Source organism: Meleagris gallopavo, chromosome 12 (assembly GCF_905368555.1).
Source record: "Meleagris gallopavo chromosome 12, MGAL_WU_HG_1.1, whole genome shotgun sequence".
Classification (NCBI taxonomy): Eukaryota; Metazoa; Chordata; class Aves; order Galliformes; family Phasianidae; genus Meleagris; species Meleagris gallopavo.
Window position 1 is genome coordinate 4,203,689 of NC_139415.1, and position 19,896 is coordinate 4,223,584.

Sequence of the window (19,896 nt, forward strand, 5' to 3'; positions counted from 1 at the left end):
TCTCTGATCTTTTAGTCATTCTAAAGATGCTTTCCATAATGAAAGAAAATAAGAAAAAAGTTCAATATTGCACTAAGGCTGTCTGAAGCCACAAAATCCAATGTTGGAACAGAAATTGAGGTCTAAATTCAGTCTATTTAACTGAGTGGTCAGATTATGCATATCTGCTGTTCTCTGTATGTTCCTTAGAGAACAGCACATCAGTTAAAAAGAAATCCTTGCTGTAATTGTGAATGCCAGCCTTAATGATTGAGAGAATTCATTTTTCTCCCAGTTCTGTAATCTTCAGCGTGATATTAATGTAGATTTAGAATGAGTTTTTGTGGTGTTGCTTCAAACTTGTTCAAAAGAAGTGCAGACAAAGCCTGTATCTGAAATTCCTAGAATTTGGAAATGCCTGTTATTTATGCACTATTTATGCGTATGTCTCCCCCGACAGTGTAAACCAAGAGCATCATTAACATTAAAGGGATTTGCATCCCGCACGGAGAGCTGAGTAGACTGTTCTGTTAGGATCTCTTGTATAAACATGTTGACAGCAAAAGGAAGATTTTTTTTTTTTTTGTCCTACTATCTGAAGATTTTCCGAGTGGACTCTAGTGGACATACTGTCAGGTGTTTGTATCTCTATTTTAGACACAGTTGTAATCTTGTGTGTAAATCAGTTGCTGAGGCAAGTATGTAAAACTAGAGGTCTAAAGGCATTTAAGTGTGAATACTGCTGTATGCAGAGACCTGAGCTGTGCTCTGTGGTGAAGAATGCTCCTTCTTGAAGTTACTTATGCAGTGAATTTGAAGATAGATTGCTACTTAGATTATAGATACAGACAAATTTCTGTAATGTCAGCTGAAGTGTTTGATTTTCAGCTATCATACACTTATCCAGATTGAATCTTTTGTTAGAACATTTCCATTTAAATATACTGTAGGTTGCATAATATGATGCAGAGATTAATCTTGGGAAGTTTTCTCTTCTGGCTCTGCTTGAAGGTTTTAGAATACCTTGAAGCACTGCAGCTGTATGGAAGATACTCAAGCAGGTACTTTCCTGTAAGTTTCCTGAGTGGAGAGCAAACTGGTAGTAATATTTGTTCATATATAGCACATTTCATCCATTTTACATCCGACTGCATTTAATAGCTCAGCAATTCAGTCTAAGAGACAAAAGCGTAGAAAGGTGATGTGACTTGCTTATTGTGAATCAAGGAGTCGCACCAGCTTTCCGAGTCCTGGTACATTTCAGTAATTTCTGTTTCTTCCTAGTTAAATAAAGTGTGTCTGCCATCTTTAAAGGATCAGTAGTTAAAGGAACTCTGTTCTATTCCCTACCAATTATTAACTGTTTATTCAGATGAGGAGTTAACAGTGTGTTGCAGCATACCAAGGTAATTCTCTCCACTGTTTAGCTGTGATATTAAGTGGTTCAAAGGATTTGGTCCATCTCACTGTTTGGCTGTCGTGGAATCCTTGTCATTTTAGTAGCAAAGGAAGTTTGCCCGGTGTTCAAAATATGGTAACTTGCACAACACAGCTTTCAACAACTTCAAAATAGATCTCCTATTCTTGCATGAGGGTATCTACTTTCCCTTTCATATTCTTTTTCTCTTCTTTCTCTCTGAAATATCTCTTTTATTCATGAAGATGGTAATTTGCTGTTGTAGGAATATTACAGCACGGAGGCTCCTTACTAGACTGTGTAGTGTGCCTTAAGGGTTTTGTTTCATCCGTGGTATTTGTGCCAAAGACACCGAGATGCACATCATGATTTTTCTAACTTCACATCATTCATAGAAAGTCATTCACACTGTACAGCATCTGTTGCTGAGACTAGGAAAATTGTGCACAGCCCCTGCTTTACAGTCAGCAGAAGTCCATCAAGCCTGTAAGGTATGTAAGGGTAAAAGTGTGTGATCTGATAAGATTTTGAGCTGTGATAGTTTGGGAAATCCATTTGTATGTTATATGAACTCTGGCTCAGTATATTAAATTTGTTTACTGTTGAAAGAACAGTCTGCAAGTGTAAGCCATATAGTATTAGAACCAGGCTAGGAATTACAGCAGCTTCTGTTTAAACAGGGGAACGTGAGCACAGTGGCATGGCTACATGATTGTCAAAGCAAGGCTCACAGGCTCAGAAAAAAGAAAATCAATAGTTCTGCTTGTGTAAAGGAAAAAAACAAAAAAAAATCAAAAAAACAACAAGGTAGATCATTCCAGACTTCAGAAGGAGGAGGAGAAGAAAGGGACCTGGCAGGGCTATATGGCAGTCAAAATGTTTGATAGAGGAACTGTAATGAAAGAAAGGCACAAGATGTTCTGTAGGAGAATCCAAACTTAGGAGAGGAGGTTCTGCAGTACTCTGAGAACTGCAGAATACATCCAGCAAATGCTTGAGTGTTCTGGTATATTAGAAACTTGTGTGCTGACATTATTAGGATGAGTCGGAAAACTTGTATACATCTCAGTTTTATGCTAGCTAAGGGTTGCTAGGTAATAACAACTCGTTTCTTTGGGGCCCTGATGCGGTACCTCTGTTCACTTCAGCTGTCTCTATCCCTGATGAGTTGAACCATTAGCCCCAAATCTGCTGAGTTTGGGGATCTGGGAAAGGATGCATCTTTAAGCCACTGAGAACTCTGTATTCTGTTTCTTGGGGATTTGGCTCAACGCTGTGAGAATGTGAGAAAATAACTCTCTGTACGCCTGGGAAAGGCAGAGGGGTCTGGGAAATGCATGCCGTGTTACATCTTCAGGCTAAAGGCAGTTTGAAGGTGTACTGCCAGTCAGGTGTTCTTTAGTTCTGGTGCAAATGGCTACAGAGAACTGTAGTAAAAGATAATGGTTGCAAAAGTTAATGACTTCTTATGGTACCCTCCTACCAAGGCCCGTTGAATTTCTCTCTTAGCAGTGATTTGTGTGGAGCGTCATTTCTTCATACAGTGTAGTTTATAAAGGCAAACAGCTCACATTTTAACAAATCTCTTTGGCATTTTTGAGGGCAAAACAGTAGCACTGGAGCACTGTTCTTTCCTTCTGTTGGTAGAAAGGAGCAAAATCAACAGCCCCCTAATGGATAGTTACAGCTAGGACCTCACTTTATATTACAGTATTTTGTTTCAAATCTGCCCTTGTACACATAAAAATGATTCCTTTTAAAGTTACTTTTCTAAGTAGTATTCATCTTAAGGCTTGCTCCTAATTGCAAGTTAATTTTACTGCATTTGTCATCACACTTAGCCTGTTGTACTAAACAGAAATTGTTAGTTGAACTGGCTCACCCATCTTCCATTTAACAGACTCTATCCAGATGGCTACATGTGTTTTCTGTTTGAAATGCAGTATTTTCATGCTGAAATGATGCCACGGTTTCTGTAAGAAATAAATAATGCTACTACAAAGCGAGTACAATGCTGCATGTTAATACAGACACCTATTTAACTGTTTGTCAGAATTGAAAGCCGTGTTTATTTCCTTCTTTTTGAAAATACTGTAGCAAAAATGTTGGCAAGCATGTGATATGGACACAAACTGACATAGGATTGCAATTCTAGCAAAGCTCCAAAATTATATGCTGGAACCTATATTTCTGATGAGACTTGAATTTACTTCATGTTAAAGTTTTCACATGCGTAGTATTTAGAAGGAATTTTGTCTTTTTCACACCTGTGACAGATGAAAGCTGCAGCACAAAGTATCCTCATGCTTAGTGGAGTAGCCAACTGCAGGCATAACCGATGAAATGTTTTGTAAATATTTCCGTATATATCTCTGTTGGAAGAAAAATCATATTTATTTCATTATAGTATGTTAAAATTCTTAAACACATCTGCAAGAAGTTGTGAGCATGCTCAAAGCCAATTACTGCAGACTAGGGGAGATGCAAGGATGTGTGTGGCAGAACCCTCCAGTATCAGTCTGAGTGCACTCACAGAATCATAGATTGATTCTCATGGGATGTCATCAATAAAGTTTTTGGTGTGGAGTATCTTCACCCGTTCCTGTCGATGAGTGAAAGTCAGGGCAGAAATGAAAGCCAACAAGTAGTTGTGGATTCTGCAGTTAAATGCATCTGGATGAAAGCCAAATCATGCTGTGCATTTCTTGTAATTCTATAAACAGTCGGAACATAATGTTATCACCACTTGTTTCAGGCAGTGTTATTTTGTGTGTGATGAATATATTGTAGAAGACTCTAATTAAGGAACAATAGAAGGCATGTGGAGTTTACAAGGCAGGCGTACCAAGTGGATAAACTGCAAGGGAACTCAGGTTATTGCTGAATAGAGTGGATTGCTTAGAAGCTTTGGAAGTTCTTTCATGAAAATTGTTCCTGTTGAGTGGATGTCTTGCAAAGAGCTTGAGAGCTCTTTGAAATGGCTTCAAATTACGCTGAAGCCAGTCTTCAGAAGAGAAAAGCATGCCTACAGAACTGTAATATGTGAATTCAATTGTTGCACTTCTTATTTTTGTCTCTTTTTTTCATGAAAACTCTGGGCTGTTTTAAAGTAGACCTTCATAGTAATGGGTTTGGTTGTTACTAATGCTGAATATCACCAAGGACTGCTGACTCTCCTTGTACTGCACCCTGAGTACAAATCTCTAATGGGAAGTGCTACTGATTTCTGCAAACTGGGGAATAAGCCAACCTGGCTTTGAACATATCAGTTCAAGTAGGCTGATATGGTGAGCCTGTGCATAGTTCTGACATTAAGGATGTGAGTAACCACAGAGATGGGTGACTTCTTTTTTTTCTGCCGCTCATTTGTTTACAAAATCAAACCTAGTAGTTAATGTAACTAAATAGTAAGGGCACACACTTGTGCCTTTGTTTTCATTAAATCATCAATATCATCACAAATTTCTTCATGTTACTAGGCTGGTACAATTGCCTTGCATATGAAAATGCTTTTAGCTTGGTACTTTCTCCCACTTTATCATGCCTGCTTGGTAAACAGAAGAGTGCATGCTTGTGCACACATTGCCTTTGGTAGCCCGTTACTTTTTCCCTGTACAGTGACTTAATTGCAAGTCATGGAAAGGCTCATTAAAATAATGCTGAATGACATGTGAGAATGAATGATTCTACCTCTTATTTTTCTTTGCAAGGTGTTCATACATAAGATGTTTAGCTAAAGTGTGTAGCTGTGCTTGTATTTTAGCAATCAGATTACTGCGGTTGAATACTATGAACAGCTAAATATTTTTGTAACAGCTCAGGCTTCTAATTCAACCTATTAGAAAAAAGGGTAAAAAAAAAAAAGTCTTAAAACTGGCATTTGATATTTTTTCTGTGATGTTGTGAGATGTTTTTGATAATAATCTTTGTGTATAGTGTCTTTTTTTTCTGAATTTTCATTTGCAGCCCTTCTGTGATTAAAAAATATGTTTGTTAAATACAGTTACTGTGTCTGTGCAGTAGCAGTTGACTCTGGGGAGCTGTTCTTTATCTCCTCATGCAACATGAAAGAAGAAACAGAAGTTCATAAAGCATTGTTGTTTTCTTTTGATACAAGTTGCTCCAGGGAGCAGAGAGGAATGTGAAAAACAGGTGTCTCACAGATTTCACCAAACATTCTTTTTATATTTTTTGGCTCAACAGATGAGTACCAGACGTCCATAAAGCTTAACTCTTTTCAGCAGTGATCTAGATCAGAAAAATCGTTGCACTGAGCAGGACAATACTTATGCAGACTGAATCTGAATGTAGTAATATGATAAAATGTTTAGAAATGCTTCCTTTTCCTTGCACTAGAGGCTGATTATTCCAGTTCTGGGTAGCTTTTTCTATTATATTTTCTCATATGTGTAAGCTACTCTTTGAGAGATGAACGTAGCAATTGCCTGTTATGTAAAGTACTGTGATAGTAGTAGGGTTTAAAGCTGTTTTTCTGTAGAAGTTATGTATTGTGCAGGTTTTTCTTTTCATGACATAAAGGGAATAGGAGTAGTGCAGAATAAGGTGGGCTCCTTTCTGCAAAAAAAAATAGTAACTCTGGGAGTAGCTTTGTGTATGGACCTTAGTAAACAGAGTTCCTTGGGTCTTTTTGTTATACTGTCAAGCTGAATCTACACGAAACATTCAGTCCACATCTATCGTAGGGAGAAGGAGTCAACCAAAGATATATCAGTAGCAGAACTGTCAGTTTGTTGCCAGACTATTTGTAAAATACTTTTCTGTTCAGTTTTGGGTTGAAAAAATCAATTTTGTTCCCTGTATATGAGACCAAAATTTCTATCTGCAGTCTAAACTGAGTAGTACAGAGCGCAGTTGTATTTTTCTATTTTTTATTTTCACTACAAGTATGGAATATATCAAGATCTCATGCAACTGTTGTCCCAGCATAGGTGCATCTTGACTAACTGTAGAAAGCAATCAGGTGTGGATATCCTTCATCAAGGAGTGTGAAGCCTACTTCTAGAAGTTCCAATAAAAATGTGTGGTTGCTCAAAAGCTGTAATTTGGAGCACAGCTTACTGCTTATTGTGAGAGTCCTTCTACTGTGAGTATACACTTCCAATCAGAGCTGATGCAACAGTTGTCCTCCATTCCTTTATGCCAGCCTTTTGCTGAAGAGGCTGTAAGCACACACTTAAAAGCTCTCCCATTTATCAAAAATTCTTCTGTGTCCAATTATCATGGGAGACACCAGTATCCAGCAACATGCTGTATTGAATATGCTACCACATGTAATGGAAGAAAAGAAACCAGTGCTGTATGAATTCTTACATCTTTCTTCAGTGTTCAGTTTGGTCCATGTTTGTCAAAATATGTTCTATTCTAAATCTGTCTACTTAAAGGCTTTATCAGCCTGCATTACTTCTGGTTATTCCAACACTTCACTTCAAAAGTTATGGCTCCCCACATCACTAATTTGGGGTTATGCATTTAATCTTTAAACTTGTATTTAATAATATTGTTATAGGTTCCATGAATTAGTTTTGGGAGAAAGTGTTTGTGGGTGTGAGAAGTATGTGGGTTGCTTCCATGTGTGAGGTCAAGATTGCTACAGAGATTACATACATCTATTGCATATGGATGTTGTGCATGCAAAGCTGAAATGTGGGGGTGTGTGACAGTTAAAAATCTGTCTGCTTTCAGTGTACTTATAGCTTGTACTCAGCAAAAACCACTGGTTTCTGGTTCTCTGGGCAGTGTAGAAGTTGCATCTCAACTTGGTCTTCTGTAGCTTTAGTTCTTTAGTTAGGACTTAGATGAACTACAGAATTCTGATTTGGCTGTCTCAAGACAGCCAAAGTTTCATGCGTGCAATATTCAAAGCTTTGCATGATTTCCATAAATCAGCTTGGAAACACTAAAGGCTCATCTCAGTTTCATTCAAATTAGCTAATGTTGGTGATTTCTGGTTTGTGATGATCCACACAAGTAAGAAAAGCAAAACAGTTACAGATGCCATAGAATATTGCTAAACTACTTTGGATTTCATTTAGAGGTCTTTATTTGCTTGAGACGTGTGACTTTATCCTGTGAAGAGTGTATTTGTTTCTCGTTAAGGCTTTATAGAAAGAGGGTCATTAAATTTTTCCATAGATAAGGAAAGAAAGTCCAACAGATGGATTAGCATTAAAAACACTGATTCATCTCCTGAAACTGAAATCATGCAGAGGCAACTGCAGGTCATAGAACACTGCTACAAAGACACCAGCTCAATACTAACAGTCAAGGAGATGAGTAGTTAGTGACCTTAATTGTCCTACTGATTCCTTTTTTTTCTGCTGGTTAATGCATATGCAAATATGGTTTTGTTTTTATTCATTATTACTGAGCACGTGATGTAAATTTTATTGGGAAATTGCTGTTGCTACTTGTAACTTATCTGATTAAACTTCTGTAGTGTGCAGAAAAGTCTCATTTTATATTGTTTTTTTTTATTTCCATAAGGCAAAGTGATGAAAAAATTTGGTGTCGTGCCATATTATCTGAACGTTATCGATTTTGCATTGAATGTTCCCAGGCTGGTAAATTTTAGGTCAAGGCCATTTACACTGACATGTTTGGTCTAAAATGGGTGGCAGTTGTACATTCTGAGTGATACAGTTTGGACGTTTTGTTCTTTGACATGTCTATTGGTTTTATTCTTTAGGGTTTTTGGAGGGTTTTGCTTTTTAAATTAAGAGAGCCCACTTTGGGAATTGGCTCATTCCCAACTTCAGGTACTGTGTTAGTACTGTGAGAATGTTTGACAGTATTGATGTTATAAATGAGGTTGCTGCCAAGACCATTGTAGACCTTTATATGTGCCATTCTTGCAGGCATACAGAAATAAATACTTGACTTAATCATCACCAGTGACTGCAACAAATTGGTCCCAATTGTGTGACTCTCACACTCTTTCTCAAATGGGATCTCAAATGAAGGGTGGATTGAGTTTATTATCAGGGATGTTCTCTGTTCAGACTGTTATTTGCTTTTGTCCTCTTGAGGTTTTAGCCTTCTCTACTTTTTTCTTGATTTTGCTGTACTTGCAGGTTATCCATTTGCAGTATTCACTACTTTGCCACAACTTTCCCCTCCCCCTTCCCCAAAAACTCCGGTGCTTTTCTTCTGATGACCAATTTCAGACCTTATATATAAATCAATGCATGTAGTCAGAATAATACTGAATAAGAACCTGATGATTTATAAAAGTGTTTTTATGCTTCATGGTCGAAACAATCACTGTCTGAGATCTGTAAGAAAGCCGGAATTGATGTGACATAGAATTGCAAATCTGACCATGTGTAGTATGGCTGGAGGAAGGAGGTTCATTTCCTCTGAGGCATTTGATGAAAACCTCCGTAGGACATGATACCAGACATAGATTATCCTGTCATTTTGCAGTAGAATACATAGCCTAAGATTTTCAAATTAAATATGGTGTGGGGGTTTTTTGTAGTTGTTGTGTTCTGGTGGTTGGTATTTTTTAATATTGCTTATGGAAACAGAGCTAAACAAGCACATAGTATTCTTTTTTTTTTTTTTTGCTGAAAGATCAAGTCCTGTCTCGCCTCTAAGAGCTGTGTTAGTGGCACTACATCATCGCATGCTGTCCTATGACTCTGCTTATCTTTTACCCTTGCTGACTTCTCACATTTGATTTTTTGAGTAATTTTTAATGATCGCTTTTTCCCAGGTGTTCGTAACAGTTTATTCAGTCACAAAAAATTCTGAAAATGTGTCTAAAAATGAAAACTTCTGAAATTTTGACACTAACTCAGCACTTTCCTATAGCGCCATGTTTCTTGCATTCCATCACTTTATGCAGCCAAATGGCAGAACAGTCTGAGTAGTTGCTTCTGGCATTCATGTAGGAGATCATGAATGAATCTGCACCGAGCTTTCAGAGGGCATATAGTGTTAGAGAGGTATAAAGGAAAGGAACGCATCTAACACTGCACTTCTATCATACATACGAGTCTCAGCTAGGACAGAAAGGAGGCTGATGTGAGAGCTGTGAAAGTATGGAGCAGACAGTTCATCTAATGGGCCTTCATATGCCAACATTGGAAAAACTTACATTTGAACTACTTCCTTAGAGTTTCTTTGCATTCAGCAGAAACAAGTAGGCGTTTCTAGAGCATAAATAATTTCTTCCAGTGGTTGACCTCTCAGGTCACTATATTGTATCCTCGAAGCTCCCAAATTACCTGGAGTTAGATAAGATTAAGCCTTGAAGAATTGATAAATGTGAAAACATTAAAAGTTTCAAGCCTCACTTTGTCTATCTGTATTGGCTTCTAGCCTTTTGCAAAATGTTAGAATTGCATTTGGTACCAGAATGTTGTAATGTTAATGTGAGTCTGAGTGCTATCACTACACTTCATTAACACAATGTGCTGAATTGGACTACAGCAGCTTGCAGAATCCCCTATTCACATGTTAGCCTTACTAACAAACACACTGAGTTTTAACTGAAAAGCTGTGTTTGTCTGCACTATAAGAAGATTCTAATCAGGACAGAGAAAAGGCTGTTGTTTTTTTTTTTTTTCTAAGAGCATCAGTGAGCTGTCAATTGAAATTGATCGGATTCCTCAACCTCTTCCTGAGACTTATGCAAGTCGAATTTAGAGATGTGTAATTAAAAAAATTAAAATTCAATCTGCATCTGACTGGTTTTTGAGCAGTCTTGTGCACTAGCAGATCACTCCTCAGGTTATTTTCTTGTTAACTAAGACTGCCATGTACCGTCTTCTTCTTGTTTATTATGAGTTTGTTTTTCTGAAAAATTTCAGGTATTTATTATTACAGTATCTCAAAGCAAGTCTGAGTACAAACCTTTTCTTGCAACACTGAAGGCAGAATTGGTTGCTGGAAGAGACTTTCTATTGAGGAAGGAAAGTGCTTAAGTCCAAGCTGATGTAATTGTCATGCAGCCATGTCAGCCTGGTGTTCCTGTTAATTTAAGCAGCCAAGTTTACAGCGAAGCTTCATCCACTAAATTCATCTTAGCTTAACAAGAAACACACCAAGCACAACATGCTTTTCTTTGGTTTACACCACTTCTTCATTGTGCACCAGTTTGTAAGAAACATGATGTAGATCTTCCTGTTGCAGTCAATAGTAGTAATGCAGTCAGTGCTGTTGATGCTAAGAAAGCAGACTTTCCATACCTTTGCTTGTTACTGTGACATTTGCGTGGGGCTTTCTCTTTATTGCATAGAAACGTATGAAGAGAGTAATTCAGCTTGGGGAAAAGTACCCTTACCAAATACACTTAAAGAGCTAAAGCTAATTACAAGTTCGAGAAGCTAGAATTTGCCATTCCAGTTTTCTCATTCTCTAACTCATTTATAACCTGAATAAAATTTTATGCTGTCTGTAATCGGGTAACCCATGGGTCTGGCTCTGCTTCCTTGAAGTTTTAGTGCAGGTGTGCTATATAAATGTCGGTGGCAAAGGGAGATTGCTGAGACTGGTCTGTCTTACAGGTCATTTGCTGCTATGGTTTTCCTGCCAAACGCATCTAGGATAATAAACCCCATTTAAACAAAACAAAAATGCTTTAGTGATGCAGCTTATGTCAGTTCCGTGAATGCTGTAAGCTACAAAAGTGAAAACAAGCATGGTGCTATAACTGCCTCTGTGCTACAGGTTTTGCTTGTTTAGTACTGTTATAAAATACAAAGGGAAAAAAAATCACACCTCTAACCAGCAGTATTATATGGGTCAGAAATTTCTCAGATAGGCCTGGACTCATTCAGGAATAGATGTAACAGAAATCTCACCAAATTAGTCATTCAGTTCTTTCAACCAAAGTTGAATATTGTGAAAGTTATGAAACATTTTCCACTACTCATGATCTGAACTGAGCTGGAACAACTTACGGGAGTTTTGCATCTTAAACAGTGTTTGGTTGAAATCAGAGCTAAGTCCTTTACCTTATTTCCAAACCAATCTGCACTACATCTAGCTGTGATTTCTTCAAACCACTTGCAAATCTCTTCCAGTTAGAATATGTGAGCCTTGTCCTTCTGTACGTTATAGAAGATGACAGGGTTGCACATGAGCTCTGTAATTCCAGAATGTTTGCTTGTGCTGGTATGTGCTATGCATAGAATGCTGATGACCCTTCCAGTACTGCTTTAATACTGTGCAGTTTTTATCACAGAGCCCTATAAAAAATGTATCTACAGGAGTTTTGTTTCGTTTCATTTTATGATAGAGGGGACAGAGCTACCGGAAAGGATGAATGTTCCAAAACTTTGAGAATTAGTTAATGTATTTTTTTTCTTTCTTTTACCTGTTGTGTTACCATTGTAAGCTGATTCACAGAAGAGCCCAGCTGAGGCAGATACTATCAAATGGAAGACCCCATCTAGTTTCTCAACTGCTCAGCACCCAGTTTTGTTTATATTTTCATAGATATGCAAGTAGATCACATTACAGTGCTTCCAAACATTTGGGTTTTGTTTTTGTTTTTCTCATTAAAGGGGAGGATGATGACATTTAAAGCCATATCAAGGCAGAAAACAAATACTGATTGAAACTGATACTTCTGATGTTGGCAAAATGTTGCTTAACTGTTTAACCAAAATTGTAGCCTCGCCTGCTGAGTTCTTACTGTCAGTATTGATTGTAGTAAAAACATTGCCTTGCTGTTTTGTGAGCTTACCTGGTTCTTCCCATACATTTACATTTTATCTAGTCAGCTATCTCAATAAACAATTCAATAAACTGTTGCCTCTGTGGTGCATACAGCGTACTGATACGTACTTTATCTGAGGATGCCATGCTTTCTGTAGAAGTTATCTATCATAGCTGCATTGGAATTTCAATTGCAGCATAACCAGGATTTAAATAATCTTATTTTAACATGCTAAATAATAAAATGTGGTTAAGTTTTGAAAGTTTTGTTAAGGCACTTGGCTTTACCAAGCTATGCAGATGTAGCTCATTGATCTTAGCAGTGTTGTAGAGTCCTGCAGAACAGCACTGAACCCTGTGTTGTTTTGTTTTCCTTACACCCTTGGGATGAAGGATGTGGAGCCCTCCCATTTTCCACTACGTTGCTCAAAAAACATCTATTTTTTCCATATTGTTATTGGTTTCTTTGAGATAAATGACGTTTGGTTTGTGGCTTTAGGATCTCATACTAATTGAGTAAGAAAAGGAACTTTGCTTTTTTCCCCCATACCCAAATTTAGGAGCTGATAAAATCTGTTGTCACATTTCTTGACATTTTCTCAAAGTTTAATTTGAGTTAATGTTTAACATTCCATGTAATACAAACAGACTGCTTAACTGAGCTTTAAGTGTTTCTTTGGTGTAGCAACTCGACAGGCTTGAGTTGGAAGTACCTCCTGCTTGTGCCTGTTGGTGTTTAGCAGATAGCATTTCAGTGGAAGCCAGCAAAAGCAAACTGAAGTGTAAGTCTAAGCCCCTTGCTTTACCATGGGGCAGATTGTCAGAGGTGATGCCGATATTCTAATCACCGGTTGCTTATGGATGTTAATGCTTATGGATATTATGCAGTGGAGACGAAATAGTGACAAAATGCACAAGTTCAGAAAATCCAGGAGGCTTCTGTGGGCATCTGAAGTGCTTCTGTTCCTTCCAGTTGTGCAGTTGTTAAATTGACAGCATTCTGATAGTCCCATCAAGCTTGCTGTGCTAGCCATTGAAGCGGCCTTGCTGCAGATAAGGGCAAAGTTTGTTCTTTCAGAACATTCTTTTCAGAATGGTTTTGGGCCTCATGTTAATCCTCATAATTCCAGGTGATGATTTAACAGTTAAAGAAAACAGGACAGTCTTAATTAGCAGTTTGCTTTTCCCTCCCACAAAATCAGTAAAAATAGTCGAGCAAGCATTACACCTTCTGGCATTGGAAATGCTGGCTATTGTATTTAATTTTTTTTTTTAGCTCTGCAGTCCTTGGGGAAGAAATGCACTCATGTTCTTCCTGACTTGGAGAGCAAAGATATTTTAATGGCAGTAGTCAAACTCAACAGGAGTTGGGTTGTTGACTGTGCCTTAAAAAATTCCCTCAGAACATAGTGTTTCACTAAAATGGTTTTCTGAGGTGTAGATAGTTTTTCTTCCATCTGTCGTATTCTGCTTTAATTATATATCAGGATTGAGCTTCTAGTATGGTAAGGGCTTTAGAACCACAAAAAAGTTTTCCTCTTTTTTCGTAATTATTATTATTTATGTTAGAGAGCTTGGAGAAGATTGTATTGTTCTCCTAACCAGAGAGAGCAGAAATACTAGGAGAAAGCCCTTGTGTTCACGTGCCTGGTGCTTACTGGGTAGCGATACCTTGATGGTCAGTGTCTCATTGGTTATGTTGTGTATCTTAGCCATCGAATTATACATGAAAAATAACTATTCCCTTCATGAAACCCCAAATTATAGACTTTTAAAGTTAGTAAAATTTGCATTAGGTGATAGTTCATGTATAGTAGAAAAAAAAAATCTTTTCTGCATTCATGTCATGTGAGCTTGGATTTGTAATAACAGTAATCAAAAGTTAGTGGAAGTTTCCCATCCTTATCTCAGACGCGTGGTATTTGATTCTTTGGTTTTGCTTGCGAAGATAAAACTGCTAAGCTTTGCAGCATATGCTGTTTTGGACAGATGCATAGCCTATCAAAATGTAGTTAGGTCTACCACAGAAAAAAAGATAATAGTGAGAAACTTGAGCTACAACACTGGTGCCATGGCGCTTATTTCCACTTAAAGAATCAAAATTGGGGAACAGAATTTCAACAGCTGGGCAGTAATTGCTGGTTTTCAGTGAAAAACAGCTATCAGGAACTTGTGGGGTTTTGTTGTTGTTGTTGTTGTTTTCTTCTTTTTTCCCTGCTGCCACTGTGTCAAAACCAAAAGAAGCAATAACTTTCAGATTTTCTGATCAGCAAGTTATTGCAAAATTACAATTAAAGTGATTCATCTCATATTTCTTAATGGTACAAAAAAAATCAGGAATCAAGAAGATGATCTCGAGTGTGCCCTACTATCTTAGTTTTGAAAGTCTTGATTTCATCTAACAATTGCAGAGCTGAAAGAATTCTTTGTCAATTCTTAATTTACCAGAAACTGTTTTTTTCGTTCTGTCATGGTTAAAAATGGAGGTTGACATATCTTTCTGAAGGTGATGGTACTGCAAAGGCTGTGACTGGGGGTTGGTCACTGAGGATGGATCGAAGGACCCATCAGTCTAGTTAGAAAAAAAAAAAAAAAAGGTTTTTTATAAGGATCACAAACAAAGAATCTGAATTAAAGTAGACCTCATAGGTTTTGTTTGGAGTGTAGTCCCAGGGTTACATTTCTGCTAACTGTTCAACACATGGAAACTTTCTGGTGGCTGTGTATCATTTTTAAAGAAAGGGCAGTAGGAATGATTAAAACTTAAAGGTACACATGAGTTGTAAAGGATTTCCATTTGGTTTGTATTTTGAAGCCTTTGATACGGTTTTTTCAGAGATTTTTCTGTAACAAAGTTAGGATTAAGAAACTTAGCATGTACTAGTATAGCATAAGAAAATGTTATTAGCTGTCCTAGCCCATATCTGTTTTCCCCAACTGAAACTAACCATGGCCACGTTCTCTATCTTGTCTTGACATCAAATATCTTAAGGTAGTATGGGAGTTCAGGAGTTTTTCCTCCCTCTCTCTGCCAGGGAGGAAACATGAAAGCTTCTCACCTGCATGCCTCCTGGTTCAACTACCAGCAGGCTCTTACAGTCTGTTTTGTGTTTAAGGCAGAAGTAAACTGATAAAAATTTCTGGCTATTTTTCGTAATGCACATATATGGGAGGAGGAGAAGTTTTGTTTCTTTCACTCTTATTTTTCCTCTTCATAGCTTTGCCTTGTGATCCTAGACTGCTTTTCAAACACAAAAACAACAATACGTTGTTAGGTTTCTTTTTGTACTGTGGTATAGCACTAGGAAGCAAACTCAAATACCTGCTTAGGGTGGAGAAATGAGCAAACTCTGTCAAAGCTTGAAATGAGCTTTGCAGTGACATAGTGAAAAACAAATTAGCAATCTTTTCCTTCAGTATCTGCAAAGTCTAAGATCAGTTATGAATCACTTCACATTTGGTAAGCATCTTTCTCCTGTTATTTTTTCAGAGTTAATTCTTTGGTTTTGAGTTTCTGACAGTTTTGCAAGTTCCTTGTTGGGTGGATTCGAGGTTATTTGGTTGCGGGGGGATGAGACGTTTTATGGTACGTTAAGGACGTAGAAAATATAATGAAATAAATGTAGACTTAAAAACAACACCTTTTTGTCCCACTTCAAAGAATTGCATTTCGTTATGCTTACGATGCTGATTGGATTAACTTCTGAAATAGGCGATCATGTATGCTACAGTTTCTTCTTAGTTGATAGATTACATATTTTCTTTTGTCGCTGTTCACTGCCTGGCACTATGGATACAAATACTAATCAGCTGAAAACAATTTAAAAATGGAACAATGTCATGCATTTAAGAAAGTGTCTGAAAGGAAGAATGACAACTTGCTTTTAAATCAGTACAGTTAGATGCCTTCTAAAATGTCTGACTAGATGCTGTGCAGTAGCCCACTCAGAAGAGGGAGTCTGTCATGGTTAACCCTGCCAGAACTGTGGGCTGCTGACAGGGAGAACATGTTGCAGTGGCAACTGCCATCCAGCAAGAGTAAAATATGCTTGCTTTCTGTCCTCATGGTTGGCTTTCTGCCTGCGTCTTGGACAACTTTTCTAAATTCCAAAAGTCTCATTGCTTACTCAGAAATACTGAAGAAAAGATGTGACTGGATCCAATAGGATTTGAAGATCACAGAAGTGAACAAAGATTTCTTAGTTTGCTCATTAGGTTATTCAGAAGTCCCTGAAATTGTATGACAGCCTAGTGTCATGTGGGCTATAAATCCAACCCTAGGCAATGCGTTATTTCTGTATGCTTTCCTGCACCTGCTGACAATAAGTGAAGCTGCTTGGTGCTCTCTTTCCACCCCCTTGTTCTTTTGGTTTTAGATCTACTTAATAACTTAGCAATTAAACTGCAGGATTCAGCCTCGTATGTTTGGAAGTCTGGGTTTCATTCTTAAGGTATTAATAGAGATGTAAAGCAATTTCATAAATTCAAAGATAATTTCAGACTAGGACGAATTTCTAAATTTGACTTATATGTGTTTTTCAGTGACTTTCTTTAATTAGGCTCCTTAGAAGTATTCTGTAGTCTTAATGCAATTTGACACACAGGAATGGTTATTCTTCTAGTGGGATAATTGATAGAGATTTTTTTTTTAAAAACCATAATTGAAATTCCAAATTCAGTATATTAAAAATCAAACATCCTTGGATTTTGTGCAACTAATTTTAATTGGCTGAGATTTATTAGCTGCATCTGGAGATAGACCACTGTAGATGTAACCTCTACACGACTTTGTTTCCTTTTTTTTAGCATGCTTGTGTTTTTGTATTAGAGGCTGATGGTTGTGAGATTGCTTTTAAGGTAATCGTGACACTCTTGAGGGAATAAGCATCATTCCATCTTTGGTTCTGAAAAGCAAGTGTGTGACTAGTTCCTTGCATTTGGTGATATTGTTCATACATATTTTGTGTAACACTGAGGCTGGGTAACCCATGTCTTGTTATGAATCCATTGCCTTTGGGTTTTCTAGCCTGGGCTTGGTTTTGTTTTCATTCTCAGCAGCATGACTCGAGAGAAAAAAGCAGAACAGTATAGGAATCAAACAGAAGACCTGTCCCCTTTCCCCCTGCTTTCATTTCAACTACCTCTAATCTGTACTTTTATTAATAAGCCAAAATTATTCATTTTGTAACAGATGAATGACTCAGTTGCAGCAAATCACTGTGGGCTGAAAATCCACATGCAAAATCTAATTAAATATTTTGTCTGATTCTGATTTTACTTCTATGATGTAAATTTAACTCCATGGAGATGCATTAACTTATTCTGGTTTTATGAGACCAAAGACTCTGGACTCATTGTTTGAGTGAAACAGTCTCCATAGAGAGCATGAACTTCCACATTTGTGGCTGTTGGTACTTGCTCAGCCATTGGCATGCGTGTTATCTGGTGCTGAGCAGTCACTTAGTCACTTCTCCAGTTTAAAGCTTGGATGATGATGAAGTGAAACCTGAGTATAGCAGGTTGTAGTCTGTAACGAATGCTCTGTGGTCTATGGATCAAGAGTGTTGTAAGGGTGACACGACCTACATTCAAGCAAAAAGTAGTGCCTGCACTTAGAGTATAATGTCAAAAAGAGACAATAGGTTTTGTTCGTGTTATTATTTCAAGCAAAGAAAGTATAGGCTGATTTTTCTCAATGAGGGTGCAAAAGTAGAGAAAAAGAGAAATATTCTATTTCCCATTAAGTTTCCCACTGGCATTTATGTCAAATGCGATTTAGTATTATAAGCCTTTTTTTTTTTTTTTCCTTGCTTAAATATAATACTACAAATACAGTTTTGGAAGGTGTGTCTCATTCAGGGTTTAGAACACCTGCTTGTTGATCTTGTCTGTGTCAGAATTGTTCGTGTACCAGAGCTCTTGCTAATTTGGGTTGTAGTTTGCACCACTGTAGCTGGGAGTTGGCTGTCTCTTAATACAAGTCTGCAGAGAGTTTGCGTCCTGGGTTTCCTCTTGAGAGCCTGTGGAGGGAAAAAGCTAAATAAATCTGCAGATAGTTGTGATGTTGTGATCAGTGTTCCACAGTTACTTCTATCTGTCAGGGACTATTGAAGTTGCACTAGTTGAAATGTTAAGCATCTGCCCTGTAAGTGTTTGGCATCAGGATTGTTACATCATTTGTCTATGGAGGAGAATTTTACCTCTTCAAATACATACGTGGAGTAGACAGGGGCCTGTGTTTTATGGAAGAATTATATAAACACATCTATGAATAAGTAAACAAAATAAATAAATGAAGGGATAAACAATGTATAGGAAATGAGTAATTTCTCTCCTGAAGTTGCCTAAGTTGTGTTTAGTGAATAGAGGTCTTAAAATGTCTGAGAATCACTGTTTGTTATTTTTCGAATAGAACAATCAAGTAAGATTGATGTTAGATCTCATTGTTTGTGTTTCAATAATTTGGCTACGGTAGTATCTGATGTTTAAAAAAAGAAAACAATTGAAAATTCTGTTAAATGTTATTTGCTGTGGTTGTTTTACAGGTACGATTTCAAAAAGCTTTTTAAATTGTGCTGATGCATGCCTGAAGCCTGGTGTTTTATTCGTGTTAATATGGCAGTGGAGCAGCCATTAGCTTTTTTACCATGTATATTTTTATGAGCTTTTCCTTAATTTTACTTTATGTATTCCAGTTTTTTTTTAATGCACTAATATTGTGTGCAAAGGTATATGTGAAGAAACATCCACTGAAGGCTGCAGGAGGAACCTTCTCTTTCTAGACGTTATTTGAACAGAGCCTTGAAATCTGACAGGCATGCCTTTAAATACAGAGGAAAATGAGCTTTCTGAAACTCTCCAGCTCTTCCAGTATGAGTGGACAGTTCTGACCCTGTTTATTTTTGATGGGCACATTTCAGTTTGTTGAACCAGTCACCGTTTCACAGGGATTGCAGTCCTTGTTCTATGTGCTTTCTGAAAATCCCGTCCCTCGTACATGAGTGTTCTGGGGTACTATTGTTGCTCTGCTTATGCACAGGCCCCCCTCAGTGCTTTTCTTAACCAGAAAGACCAAGTGCTGAGGCACTGTTTAGTGCAGTGTTCTCTATTTGTAGAGAGATACTGATGTGTGGTTTTGTGCACATTGTTGGGCGACCAAGTTCCTTGTTGCAGTTTCATTAGATACACAATAAGCAGGAAGCTGTTTGTAATGAGAAAATATAAGTTCTTCAAATAGTTTATCATAAGTGCAAGGTACAGGAAGACTTGTAATATGGTGTTGCGTTCTGTCACACTGGGAAACGAAAATATGGTGACTGGATTTTACATGCAGTTCCTTCTACATGATCCTTGAACTGTTCCTTTTCAGTACTTCAGTACTTCTTTTTCATCCTCCACATTAATAGCTCTTTGGTGTAAACTTATGTGAGGGCAGGATGCTAGTGGTGTTTGGTTGTATTAAACAGAACCCCCCTTCTTGGGTTGTTAGGTGGGGTGCTCATTCAAGTGCTCAGCCGAGTTTGTTTGGCTTCTATACAAATGGCTTAAAACTCATTGCATGCATTTAGATTTTAACAGCTTCTTCAGCTCATTGACATGTGCCATGGAAAGGGATGGTATGAACAACTAAGAAAAGGAATGAAGTCAAGGAAACGAGGAGACTCTATTCTTATGTCAATCTGCATGCCAAGCCACTTTGTATGTTAAAAGCTATAAAGGAAAGACTGTAATCAACAATGAAAAAAAATAGCTGCTTTGACAGTAGTTTTAAATTTGTAGTAAATAAAGGAAGTCACTTTAGTTTGAACATCAAA

The 19,896-nt window shown here is 37.5% G+C and overlaps 1 protein-coding gene across 4 annotated transcripts in view; it reads left to right on the forward strand.

Annotated features, from left to right (window-relative positions):
• RORA (RAR related orphan receptor A) overlaps positions 1-19,896 on the forward strand; it is a 351,059-nt gene that overhangs the window by 155,088 nt on the left and 176,075 nt on the right. Inside the window, exon 1 of one of the 4 annotated variants that reach the window (XM_085234215.1) lies at positions 15,387-15,542. The exons of the other annotated variants lie outside the window; for them this stretch is intronic. Within the exon in view, the coding sequence (XP_085090341.1) occupies positions 15,524-15,542 (19 nt within the window). The 5' untranslated portion in view covers positions 15,387-15,523. Of the gene's footprint in view, positions 1-15,386; positions 15,543-19,896 lie in introns of those variants that run through there. 4 annotated transcript variants of the gene reach the window in all.